The sequence below is a fragment of the Bombina bombina genome, chromosome 4 (assembly GCF_027579735.1).
Source record: "Bombina bombina isolate aBomBom1 chromosome 4, aBomBom1.pri, whole genome shotgun sequence".
Classification (NCBI taxonomy): Eukaryota; Metazoa; Chordata; class Amphibia; order Anura; family Bombinatoridae; genus Bombina; species Bombina bombina.
The window spans coordinates 623,967,762-623,981,675 of NC_069502.1; the positions used below are offsets into that span (position 1 = coordinate 623,967,762).

The 13,914-nt window shown below is 37.2% G+C and overlaps 1 protein-coding gene across 1 annotated transcript in view; it reads left to right on the forward strand.

The window, feature by feature from the left end:
• PEX3 (peroxisomal biogenesis factor 3) overlaps positions 1-13,914 on the forward strand; it is a 166,654-nt gene that overhangs the window by 9,924 nt on the left and 142,816 nt on the right. The window contains exon 4 of the mRNA XM_053710643.1: positions 12,038-12,119. Coding sequence (XP_053566618.1) covers positions 12,038-12,119 — 82 coding nt within the window. The remainder of the gene's footprint in view (positions 1-12,037; positions 12,120-13,914) is intronic.

Sequence of the window (13,914 nt, forward strand, 5' to 3'; positions counted from 1 at the left end):
TCGAGAGAGGTATATGAGGAGGGAAACTCCGGTTTCAGATTGTGCTATAGGATATATACAGCTGATAGCATTGGTCCATTGCAGTATTTTTGCAAGGGACTACACTTCCATCTGCTAACTTCCATCTGAGACTACACTTGGCGGTGAAACTGCTTTGGCGACAAACTCCACCCACGGGCTGGGACGGAGTAGGCAGCTAGTCCACAACACAACCATAAACGCAAGTATCATTTTTGATCCCTATCAGGATTTTGTGGTGTTTTATACCTCCCCAGTAGTGTGACACTAAAAGTTGAATTATAGCCGTACTTTGGCCACCTATAACCCCAGAACCTAGGTAATATCCCGCACCCCTACCTGATGAAGGAAAGTAGCCAGAGTAAAGGGTATCAGTAGGGGGTGATACTGAGTATTGCGGAGTACTATACTACCGCACCCACAGGCTGGGAAGCGGTATCCTTGTTAAATGCTGGGCAAATACCGAGAACATAACAAGGGGAACAAGGTGGAACATTATCACTGTTGTTGAAGTGAACCGGATATCTGAGATAGCTCAGAGGGACAAGATCTCCTGGGTAAAAACAGATCTTTCCAGAAATATAATATGGAGGATTAACCAAAAGATTTGTGTGAGAGAACTTATTGTCTTAAAACAGAGCCGGCCCACTAAAGGGAAAAATCTAAGGAGGTACTTTTGACTTCTGGACGAGAATCAGGGGACAGCACCGGTTGTTAAAATCTTCATTTTATTATCACAATATCACATGCCTTAAAATTGAGTCATGGATTGATATAGATCCGTAAAAAGGCATTGGGAATAAGACTCAAATAAGTATACAAGCAGTGGTTCTGTACTTGGTAATATATTATAGAGATTTATTGGAAAAGGTCCTTTCTCTGCTAGTTTTAATTTCTGGTTACCTTTAGAATTTAAGCTTTATACTATACCACCAACTAATTTCATATACAATTATAAGTTCTACAGTATAGAAATTTAGTATAGCAATCTAGTTAACAATAATTAACCATTAAAAGGTACAAATTAAAAGTAAAGATTCCTTATGGTATAATATAGTTTTTGAATTTTGAAAAGTCTAATGATATAATGGTAAATTTAACTCTGGGTAAGGAATGCAAAGGTATGCCATAAAATATTTTTGTTTAAATTTTGGTACTGAAACTCTAAATTCCCCTTTGTAGGGGCATATTTGCACTACACTGTTAGAGGTGTTTTTTTTCTTAAAGGGACACTGAACCCAAATTTTTTCTTTTGTGATTCAGATAGAGCATGCAATTTTAAGCAACTTTCTAATTTACTCCTATTATCAATTTTTCTGTGTTCTCTTGCTATCTTTATTTGAAAAAGAAGGCATCTATGCTTTTTTTTTGGTTGAGACCGCTGTACAGCACTTTTTTTTATTGGTGGATGAATGTATCCACCAATCAGCAAGGACAACCCAGGTTGTTCACCAGGTTGTTTCAAATAAAGATACCAAGAGAATGAAGACAATTTGATTATAGGAGTAAATTAGGAAGTTGCTTAAAATTTCATGCTCTATCTGACTCACGAAAGAAAAAATTTGGGTTCAGTGTCCCTTTAACCCCTTAACGACCAAGGACGTACGCCATACGTCCTCAAAAAAAATACACTTAACGCCTGAGGACGTATGGCGTACGTCCTCGGTCTGGAAAGCAGCTGGAAGCGATCCTGCTCGCTTCCAGCTGCTTTCCGGTTATTGCAGTGATGCCTCAACATCGAGGCATCCTGCAATAACCCCCCTTGGCCATCTGATGCAGAGAGAGCCACTCTGTTTCGTTGGTGGGTGGGAGCCAGTCTGGGAGGCGGGTGGGCGGCCATCGATTTGCCGTATGATGTGGAGGGGGGCGGGATCGTGGGCGGGAATGCCAGGTGCGCGCGCGTGCACGGGGGGGTGCGCGCGGGTAGGAAGCGGGTGGGAACCGCTACACTACAGAAAAAGTATGTGAAAAAAGTTGCAGTGAGGGGCAAAAAGATCGAAAGTATTTTCGATCTAAGAGATCTGGGGGTGGGGTGGGGGGTTGGTCTTTTGTGGGGGCAAGCTACACTACAGAACAATATTTATAAAAATAAAAAAAAACAAATATTTTACTATAAACTGGGTACTGGCAGACAGCTGCCAGTACCAAAGATGGCTACTAATAAGTTAGAGGGGATGGTTAAAGAGCTGTCTGGGGGGTATCAGGGAGGTTGGGGGCTAAGGGGGGATCCTCCAGAGCAGCATATGTAAATATGCCTTTTAAAAAATTTTTTTTTATCAAGGATAGCTTTTTTTTTTAGTACTGGCAGACTTTCTGCCAGTACTTAACATGGCAGGGACAATTGTGGGGTGGGGGAGGGAAGAGAGCTGTTTGGGAGTGATCAGGGGGTGTAATGTGTCAGGTGGGAGGCTGATCTCTACACTAAAGCTAAAATTAACCCTGCAAGCTCCCTACATGCTACCTAATTAACCCCTTCACTGCTAGCCATAATACACGTGTGATGCGCAGCGGCATTTAGAGGCCTTCTAATTACCAAAATGCAATGCCAAAGCCATATAAGTCTGCTATTTCTGAAGAAAGGGGATCCCAGAGAAGCATTTACAACCATTTGTGCCATAATTGCACAAGCTGTTTGTAAATGATTTCCGTGAGAAACCTAAAATTGTGAAAAATTTTACTTTTTTTTTTTTAATTATTCGCATTTGGCGGTGAAATGGTGGCATGAAATATACCAAAATGGGCCTAGATCAATACTTAGGGTTGTCTACTACACTACAATAAAGCTAAAATTAACCCTACAAGCTCCCTACATGCTCCCTAATTAACCCCTTCATTGCTGGGCATAATACACATGTGGTGCGCAGTGGCATTTAGCGGCCTTCTAATTACCAAAAAGCAACACCAAATCCATATATGTCTGCTATTTATGAAAAAAGGGGATCACAGAGAAGCATTTACAACCATTTGTGCCATAATTGCACAAGCTGTTTGTAAATAAATTCAGTGAGAAAGCTAAAGTTTGTAACAAAATGTGTGAAATAGTGAATTTTTTTTTTTATTTGATCGCATTTGGTGGTGAAATGGTGGTATGAAATATACCAAAATGGGCCTAGATCAATACTTTGGGATGTCTTCTAAAAAAAAATATATACATGTCAAGGGATATTCAGGGATTCCTGGAAGATATCAGTGTTCCAATGTAACTAGCGCTAAGTTTGAAAAAAAGTGGTTTGGAAATAGCAAAGTGCTACTTGTATTTATTGCCCTATAACTTGCAAAAAAAGCAAAGAACATGTAAACATTGGGTATTTCTAAACTCAGGGCAAAATTTGGAAACTATTTAGCATGGGTGTTTTTTGGTGGTTGTAGATGTGTAACAGATTTTGGGGGTCAAAGTTAGAAAAAGTGTGTTTTTTTCCATTTTTTCCTCATATTTTATATTTTTTTTTTATAGTTAATTATAAGATATGATGAAAATAATGGTATCTTTAGAAAGTCCATTTAATGGCGAGAAAAACGGTATATAATATGTGTGGGTACAGTAAATGAGTAAGAGGAAAATTACATCTAAACACAAACACTGCAGAAATGTAAAAATAGCCTTGGTCCCAAACGGTCAGAAAATGGAAAAGTGCTGTGGTCATTAAGGGGTTAATATCACTCACTTACTTGTGTCTTGTTTTGACATTGGTTATATTGCACAGGTTTCATTACTAAAGCTGATTTTGTATAGAGGTCAAATCTACTGTATTTCACTGTGACTAGAATTCTCTGGCTCAAGCGAGCCCTGAAATGGATACATTTGTTTCACTGAATAAATCCAAATCGCCTGCAATGGCCCCAAAAATTAAAGATAAAAAAGCTTATATATCTAAAAACACAGATACAAGTATGACTATGAATGAAGAAATACATTTGAATACTACAGATAACCAATCTTTTTAGTACAGCAAATTGCTGACCTAATGAATCCCCAACTAAAAGGAATAAAAAAGGAAATATCGCTAATCTAACAGCTGAAATTAGAATATTCTCAACTAAGCTTTCAGAAGCTGAGATAAGGATTTCCAATTTAGAAGACCAATTAAATGTAACGGATAGTAAAGCCACCGCCCAGGAAAGAGAAATAGCTGTACTGCACGCAAGAACTAAGGATCTGGAGGATTGATCAAGACGTAATAACATTAAAGTGATAGGCCTCTTCTAGCCTGCTCTCCTTTCTGCTTGTCTCTCCCATGCCACAGCCACTGCCCTCCCCCTGCCTACCAGCACAGCACAGGTAACTCCCTTTGTTAACTTTCTTCCTACAGTCACTGCCCTGCCCCCGCCTCCCAGCCCTCCCACCTCCCAGCACCTATTTAATGGAAGTTTCTGCTGCCTTACTCTGAGACTGCAGCCTCTTCTAGCCTGCTCTCCTCTCTGCTTGTCTCTCCCATGCCACAGCCACTGCCCTCCCCCCGCCTACCAGCACAGCACAGGTAACTCCCTTTGTTAACTTTTTTCCTACAGCCACTGCCCTGACTCCCACCCTTCACCTCCAAGTCCACAAAAATCAGCTGCGGTGTACCCCAGGGCTCTTCGCTGAGCCCTACCCTATTCAACATCTACATGGCCCCTCTCTCCGCCATCGCCCGACGACACAACCTCAACATCGTCTCCTACGCCGACGACACCCAGCTAATCATCTCACTCACCAGTGACCCCACCACCGCCAAGAAAAACGTCCACGAAGGGCTGAAAGCCGTCGCCACCTGGATGAACTACAACTGCCTAAAGTTGAACGCAGACAAGACAGAAGTCCTCCTCCTCGGTCCCACCACATCCGCTTGGAATAACTCATGGTGGCCCACAGCCCTCGGACACCCTCCAACCCCCACCGACCATGCACGAAATCTAGGCGTCATCCTGGTCTCATCGCTCTCCATGGACGCCGTCTCTTCTGCTTGCTTCCACACACTTCACCTGCTGCGAAAAATCTTCAAATGGATCCCAAGGAAGACTGTCACTCACGCCCTCGTCAGCAGCCGACTGGACTATGGTAGCGCACTCTACGCCGGCACCACCATCAAGCTCCAAAGAGACTACAGCGCATCCAGAACTCCTCGGCCAGACTAATCCTTGACATCCCTTGTCAATGCCACATCACCAAACACCTGCGGGACCTGCACTGGCTCCCCATCAACAAAAGAATAACCTTCAAGCTTCTCACCCACGCATTCAAGGCCCTCCACAACATTGGTCCCGAATACTTGAACACCACGTTATCTTCTACACCCCTACCAGACAACTTCGATCGGCCGACCAAGCCCTCGTTGTCATCCCCCGCATCAGGAAAACCACAGCGGGAGGCAGATCCTTCTCTCACCTGGCAGCCAAGACTTGGAACACCCTCCCGCTGCACCTCAGACAAGCTACCACCCTAACTAAGTTCAGAAAGGACCTCAAGACCTGGCTCTTCGACTGAACTGCAACCCTCAGCACCTTGAGACCCTTACGGGTGAATAGCCGCGCTTTACAAGAACCCAATAGATAGGCCTACCAGAAAACACAGAATTAGTGTATAGATCTCCTCTCCTTTGCAGCTTCCACAAATTTTAGGTTTAACTGAGAACACCCCTTTAATTGTAGAAAGAGCACATCGGATAAAGTCAGAAAAGAAATGAAAGGTAACAGTAAGGGTCGCCCTATAATAATACATTATCTTAACTTCCAAGATAAAGTTACTATCCTCAGTAATTATCGTAAATTGAGCGAGTGCAGGATAGACCATTTTAAAATTCTACTCTTTCAAGATTATTTGTCAGAAACAGCTGCCAAAAGGAAGGAAATGGCTCCGTTCTGCACTCGCTTAATTAAAGCTAAATTCAACGCCAGATTCCTCAATCCGGCAAAATTTTTACCTGAGACAAATGGGGTAACGAGAGTTTTAAATAACGCTATTGATGCTCAAATAGCTTGCAGATAACTTAAAATAGAATAAAAGATAGTGCTACTAATAACAAAAGGTTAAATATATATTTTAAATGATGTACAGTAATAGATGGTGTGTTCTTGCCCTTTTTTTTCTCTCTCTCCCACCCCTGCTTTTTCAGTATGTTAGGACTATCCAAATAAATATGTTATTATGATGGTATCCGAAAGTGTAAATATATTATCATGGAACATGGGGGGGATTACATCACCGATAAAACGAAAAAGGATACTAAAGCAGTTAAATAAATTCCACCCACATATATCTTTAATACAAGAACCCCAGGGCTTTCACTGTGCGATCTGCGTTCTTGTCACAGAAACTGAAGGGTCTCTGCAGAAAGAACGGCAGTGGCAGTTAAAAAAAACATTTTGCCTGCACTTTTAATTTCTGCCTGCGGGTGTCACTGTTCCGTTCTATCTCAATGGAAATATTTGCTACGTTCCTCTCTTTTTAATTTCCTTCCATTTCCTGAACTCCAGTGCGGTACAGGGTAACAGCACATTGCAGAAAAGGTAAGTCAGGGCTTAACAAATGTATTCTAGGAGTATAGGAGCCAATCAAAATACTTAGACAGATTTTGTTTTTGTTCTTTAATAAGTGTGTGTGTGTTTATGTTGTGTGTGTGTATATGTTGTGTGTATATGTGTATATATATATATATACTGTGTGTGCGTGTGTGTATATGGTGTGTGTGTTTATATATATATATATATATATATAATGTGGTGTGTGTGTATATGGTGTGTGTGTGTGTATAGTTTGTGTGTGTATATGGTGTGTGTGTAGTGTGTGTGTGTGTATACGGTGTGTGTATGTGGTGTGTGTGTGTGTATATGTTGTGTATGTGGTGTGTGTGTTTGTGTTTATATGGTTTGTGTGTGTGTATATGGTGTCTGTGTGTGTGTTTATATGGTTTGTGTGTGTGTGTGTGTATATGGTGTGTGTGTGTGTGTGTGTTTTTATATGGTTTGTGTGTATGTGTGTGTTTATATGGTGTGTGTGTGTGTGTGTATATATATATATATATGGTGTGTGTGTATATGTTGTGTGTGTATATGTTGTATGTGTATATGTTTGTGTGTGTATGGTAGGTGTGTGTGTATATGGTGTGTATGGTATGTGTTGTGTATGTGGTGTGTTTGTGTATATGTTGTGTGTGTGTATGTTTATGGTATGTGCTGGTGTGTGTGTATATGGTGTGTATATGGTGTGTATGTGTGTGTGTATGGTGTATGTATGTGTGTATGGTGTATGTGTATGGTGTGTGTGTAGGGTGTGTGTGTGTGTGTAGGGTGTATGTGTGTGTGTATGTAGGGTGTATGTGTGTGTGTAGGTATGGTGTATGTGTGTGTGTATGGTGTTTGTGACGTGTTTATATGGTGTATACACAGGCTGTACATGAACCTGTCCTCATGCACACCGAGTAAGGGCAACAAACACAGCAACACCAGCTTCTTAAAGACACTGCAGAAAAATTTTCACTAAAAAAAATCTCATCGCAGAAAATGAAAAAAAGTTCTGCCTCTGGGTACAAGAGACACATTTGAAACCTTTGGAAATTGTGAAACTTAAAACAAATTGGGTAGGAGAAGTCTTGTCTACACCATACTGTGGACGTAAAAGGGGTGTTAGTATCCTTTTCCATAATAAACTAAAGTATATCATATCATATCACAAGATATAGATCCTCTTGCCAGGTTTGTAATTATTGAGATTAATATACAAAGCACTAACTTTGTTATTTGTTATGTCTATGGACCAAATAAACCAGATATTATATTTGGGGAACAATTGCGAACCAAATTGATGAACTACAATGGGAAAAAAATTATAGTTGCGGGTGATTTAAATATGTCTCCTAGTCCCAACATAGATAGGTTTTCAATGTCACAGAGTAATATAAGAACCAGAAACAATAAATGTTATAAGTCTTTTATACTAGACTTAAAATTGCAAGACCTATGGCATATGGCCAAAAAGTTTACACCTGTGACTCGAAGACCTTTTGGTCATTCTCACGGATAGACCTTTTCCTGGTAACAGATAATTTGATGGGCAATAATATAAAAGCAGATATTAAAGAAATAGAGATTTCAGAACATGCTGTGATCTCCCTACAATTACACTGCTATCCACGCGCCCCCTTTAGATTTTACACTTTCCCCCCCTAGATATCTTCCCCTAGATATCTAGCAGATGATTGCCATTTTAATAATTGGTTAAATGAAAAGTAGAGGGAATATGCATATAATAATAGAGAAGCAATAAATAAGCCTGAGTTTTACTGGGAAGCTTTTAAGGCATTTATTAAAGGGGAAATTATATCGTCTCTTTGTTAATGGAGAAATAATTTTTTAGCTAGAGATAATCAGCTTGCACGGCAGGTGAAAAACAGCTATGAATCCTACATAAATTCACCAACTAAAAATACTTCGGAGAAATATCTAAAGAATAGACAAGAAAGAGAGCTGTTTTTGAAGCTAAGGGCTAAACAAGAAAATAGAAAACAAAAAACTAAATTCATAGGGAATTATGGAAAATCGGCCAAATTTCTTTTCCTATTAACAAAAAATGATTCTAGCTATAACTCTATAGCAGCAATTAGAGTAAACGACCAGATGATTACTGATCAAAAGATAATTAGAGAGTGTTTCTTTATGTACTATCAAGGGATTTTATACTAATAAGAGGTAAATTTACAAAATAAAGAGAAAGTTTGGAATAAATGTAGCATCCCGGCCCTAAACCCACAGGATCTCTTAGAACTAAATACCCCCATCTCTAGCAATGAAGTTTTAGCCCATATACAAGCTGCCAAGGGGGGTAAATCTCCAGGACCTGACTTTATCCCGACCGAACTATATAAATGTTTAAAAGAACATATAACTCCTGCCTTGGTAAAGCTGTTTAATCAATATTTAATTGAAAATAAAATGGATTCAAAGTATTTTACTGCTTCCACAATCACTCTTATCTTCAGAGACCCTACAGACGTAACTTCCTATAGTCCTATTTCCCTCCTTAATAATGATTATAAAATTCTAATTTCTATATTGTCCGATAGAATGAAAAAACATCTCAGATCACTGATACATCAAGATCAGGTGGGGTTCATGAAGGGCAGAAACATCTGCAAGATAATCCGTAGGGTATTTACGATAATAGAATATTTTTGGAATCAAGGGATCGAGAATAGGAAGAAAAGCAGACCCGATTTAGCAATACTTTCGGTCAATGTCGAAAAGGCATTTGACCTTACCAGCTGGGACCAACTTTTTACGGCTCTAGGACGATTCGGTTATCAAGGGAATTTTTTAAAAATAATCCAATTATTTTACCAAAAACCTACCTCTAACCTGAAAATTAATAATTGCCTTACTGAAAATTTGACTTTAGAAAGAGGGACACGACAAGGGTGCCCGATATCACCCCTTCTCTTTAATATTTCATTGGAGCCTTTTGCAAGTCTCTTACGTCAGGAGATGGGGGCATCCTTGTCGGACATTATAAATCAGTATTGACTCTTTTTTGCAGATGACTTGCTATTATTTTTTAGCAATACAAAATGTTCTATTATACAATTCCTTGAACTTGCAGATTTATTTGGATCATTTTCAGGTTACAAAATGAATCCCGATAAATCAGAGATCCTATGGATCTCACCACCAAGGCTAAAAGGCTATCAATGTCCCTTCAAAACAGTTGATATAATTAACTATCTTGGAATTAAAATATGTAAAGACCCAGATAGATGGTATAACCTGAATTCCCCCCCCCCCCCCTGTTTTCCAGATTGAAGGAGAGTCTTGAAAGATGGAGCCAGCTACCAATTTCTTTGTCAGCTAGAATAGTTCTGATCAAAACCATCCTCTTTCCTAAACTATTATACCTCTTGCAAAATTTTACCATTTATTATGTATACTAAAGATATCATAAACGTTAATAAAGTGATGGTCAATTTTATCTGGCAAAAAAAATAAATTAGGATTTCTGCAACAAAGCTAAGTCTCTATACTTCTGCGGGAGGTCTAGCTCTACCTTACTTAAAATTCTATAATCTAGCAGTTCTAGTAAAGGTGGTGCTGGACTGGATCACAGAAAAACAGTACATATCTAATTTAGGAATAGAATCCAAAACCATAGCACTATTTTTGTTGAGAGCCATTATCCATTGTACCAATATCTCAATTCCAGACCATATCCTTAAAATGCATATCTTTAAATGTCCAATCTTGGCATGGAAGAAATATACGAGGGATATCCAGATAGATTATCTAAATTCCTACCAATATGGGGGAATGCAGAATTTCTACCGGGTATTAATTTTACAGTATTTATAGAATGGTCTGATAAAGGTATTAGGAACTTAATTTAAGTGAAGGAAGAAATATCAGATTCCATGAAAGCATATGAAACTCTTAAATGAGTTTGTGCTTCATAAACACAGCTTCTTCGCATATCTTCAACTAAGACATTTTTTCTCCCAAATTAAAAGAACTCTGATCCAAACTGGGGATTATGTAATCTAGAACCTGCAATCAACCTTTACAAACAGGGCATGTATTCTATCTCATTCTTATATAACATCTTGATCAATAAAGTTGATCAACAACAACTGGAGGGCCAACAAGTAAAATGGGTAAAATATTTTCCCTCTATAACCACAGATGACATTAAGAATAGCTTTGAACTGGTCAAGAGATCCTCTTTTGTAGTGACTTGGAGAGAATCACAGTGTAAACTTTTTAATAGAGCTATTTTTTTCCTATGTCCATTAGAATTACATAGAAACTACAAACCAATCAATACAGTTATACTGCTAGGAAGAAACCTTATTCTTGCAAATTGGAAGGCAAAACAGGCCCCACCCTTTTCTAGGTTCTCTAAGGAAATGATAAAATTAATAATAATGGAACAATATTTAGTTTCGGCAAATACAGATAAATCTCTAAATCACTAGGTAAATTGACAGGATTAATTAAGTCTTACCCATTGAGACACAACTACAATTAATAGCCCCACTTAGAAAATTACAAATATTTAGTTATATGTCTCAAATGGGGGCTCTCCCGGGATTCTGGACAGAATAGTAAACTATAAATAAGCGTGGGTTCTAGAGGGGGGGAGGAGAGAGATCATTCTGTCCCCCCCCCCCCTTCATTTTGTTTTGTTTAGAATACATCCAGATAGAGCATGGATGTAATACTACTTAGAAATATCTATCAACTATATGATGTGGAATATTTTCTCGGATTTATTAGAAATGCTAATTTTGTAAGATAAAGAATGAAGCCCAATAGTTTTTATCTGATACCTTGTACCAGTAATGTTTAATGAGCAGAGATATTGATATCTCAGTTAACAAAACTCTAGAATGCTAAACCAGAATGTTGTCAGGGCCTATTTGTATAACTATAATATAAAGTGTATAATCTAATTGTATAGTATTTGTAATTTTCTCTCTAATCTCTTTTTTCTTTTGCCCTGCGTAGCATTGAATGTGACTACATAATTTGGAAACATTGTTGTATTTAATCAAATAAATATTTTTTTTAAAAAAGTATTGAAATTTTAAATTTTAAAATTTTCAGTATAGATGAGGATACCGCAGACAATAGTAGCTATTTCAAATGCCAAAATAAAGGCAAATGAGCTATTTTAAAACAATTTAATACACCTCAGTAGGTAAAATGCATAATTAGAAATAAATTAAAGGGGATGAAATTTTACAACACACCGTCCCTTTAAGTGGAAACTTTATTTGCTTCTAGAAGGAATAAGATAAATTAATGTCTGTGAACATAACATAAGGATATATTTTGAAACTGCAATTTTCATTGAAGTATATATAATTTGATTATAAATTTTGTGCTCCAGAAAAGAAATGTTTCATTTGATGCTGGACAAACTCTTTGTGCAGTTGATTACATTGTGATGCAATTATTAGGAATCTAAAATAATGAGATTACACAAGGTATATATACAATATGTACAATCTCCAGTGATTTCTAAACACGCTTACAGTGTCTTGTTTTTATCCTTTAGTGTTATCGATGCTTCCAGCTCTGAGAGAGGCATTAATGCAACAACTGAACTCAGAGAGTTTAACCAGCCTACTTAAAACACGGTAAGGAAGATGGAACTAGAACTATTGTGGTTTTTCAATCAGAAATCCATTGTTTGTTAAACAAACTGATACATTAATAATTGTAATTAGTATGTCATTTTTAATTATTATCAAGTTAATATATTCTTAATTCTTCAATATTTGTTTTTTTTCTAAAAATAGCATTTTCGATGTATATTTTTTATCTATCTCATTTTTATTTATTTTTTTAAGTACACTTTTTGAATTTGGATATTTGAAAGCTTATCTGCTTTTCATGTTTCAATTTTGCTTTTTGTTGGTTGATATTTTTTCGTGCCCCTTAGAGGGACAATGAATTTGTCTTTTATTTAAAGAAAGTAATTTTAAAAGCATACTGCAGCTCTGCTATAAAACCTTTTTTTTATATGGGATCTGTCACAATTGGCTAATGAGCAATATTGTCCTATGATCCAAATACACAATTAAGCATTTTTCTTCGTTTTATCTTAAATTTAAACAGTTTTTTTTTTTTTTTTTACATAAAAATGATTTTAACTTGTTTAACAGCTGCTCTTTAATATACATAGTAGAACAGGTAATATGTGCATTTGACAGTGAATCATGTCCAATTCCTGAAGAGGACTGCATTACTGAGCTATTAAGTATCCAGCATTTTGTGAGGGCTAATCTGTATTAATTCTTAGACCCTGATGATCAAAGACTCTCCAGCTTGGAGAGATATTGTAGTTTAGAACTCGCTGAATGTTCAAAAGAAAAAATGCAGAGCTATCCAGCACTGTGAGATCTCTCTCATTTCTGTATCTGAAAAAGAGACAAGCCCAGTGTAATATAGAACTGTATGATATAAGAATTGTATTACACTTACACTTTATGCATTGTATTCTATATTACTTTACATTTCAGTAATATTGCAGTTAAGCTTTGCACTTTCTATTTTATATTGTAATACATTTAGATTTAGAACCATCAGTGATTTTACAAATTCTGATTATGTTTTGAAAGTTTCTTTGTTACTTTAAAAAGATTAAGATCATACTTATTTCTGTGTATCTTTTACAAATTATATTGCACTTTGTATTTGCTCTATTGTAAACTAAAAGTGAGTTTCAGAAAGTGGGAGGGACAGTGGAGTTCCCTGGGCTAAACATTGGAGTTTCCAGGGTATGCCAGATGCTCTCTCTCTCTCTCTCAAGTCTTGTGAAATTTTTTTAACATTTTAAACAAGCTGGTCTTTCTGATTTATCTCACCAGGTGTATGCAGATGAAGTTTGCTCAAAATTCACAATATACTTATTTTAACTAACAGAAAAGTAATATATACTAAAATATAGATGAAAGCAAGTTAAATTGAAGTGAAAACATTTATGTTTAATTTGTTATTTATGCAAACTGAGCCTTTATATCAGCCCAAGGTGTTCTCCACTTACCTTCCCTCTCCCATGTGACATTCTGTATCCCAGAGAACTTTATTACTTTCTATGGAAGGCATCGCTCATCTCTCTGGGACTTCCAGGTTCTGCCCCTTTCCTTAAAAAAAAATCATTGAGTTTAACTCCTATGAAGTCTGCATGATAATTCTCTCCAAGCTAGAGAATGTTTGATAATCTGGCCAATATAAATTAATGAAGCTCTCTTGGAAAATGAAAATTACTTTTTTTTTTTAGTTTTATTTTAAATAAATGAAAGGCAAAGTGCATTGTAATTTGTAAAAGGTACACATAAATATACAAAGTATGATTCTAATTTGTTAAAGTTACGCAAACTGTGAAAGCATAATCAGAATTTGTAAAATCACAAGCCTAAATACACTGCT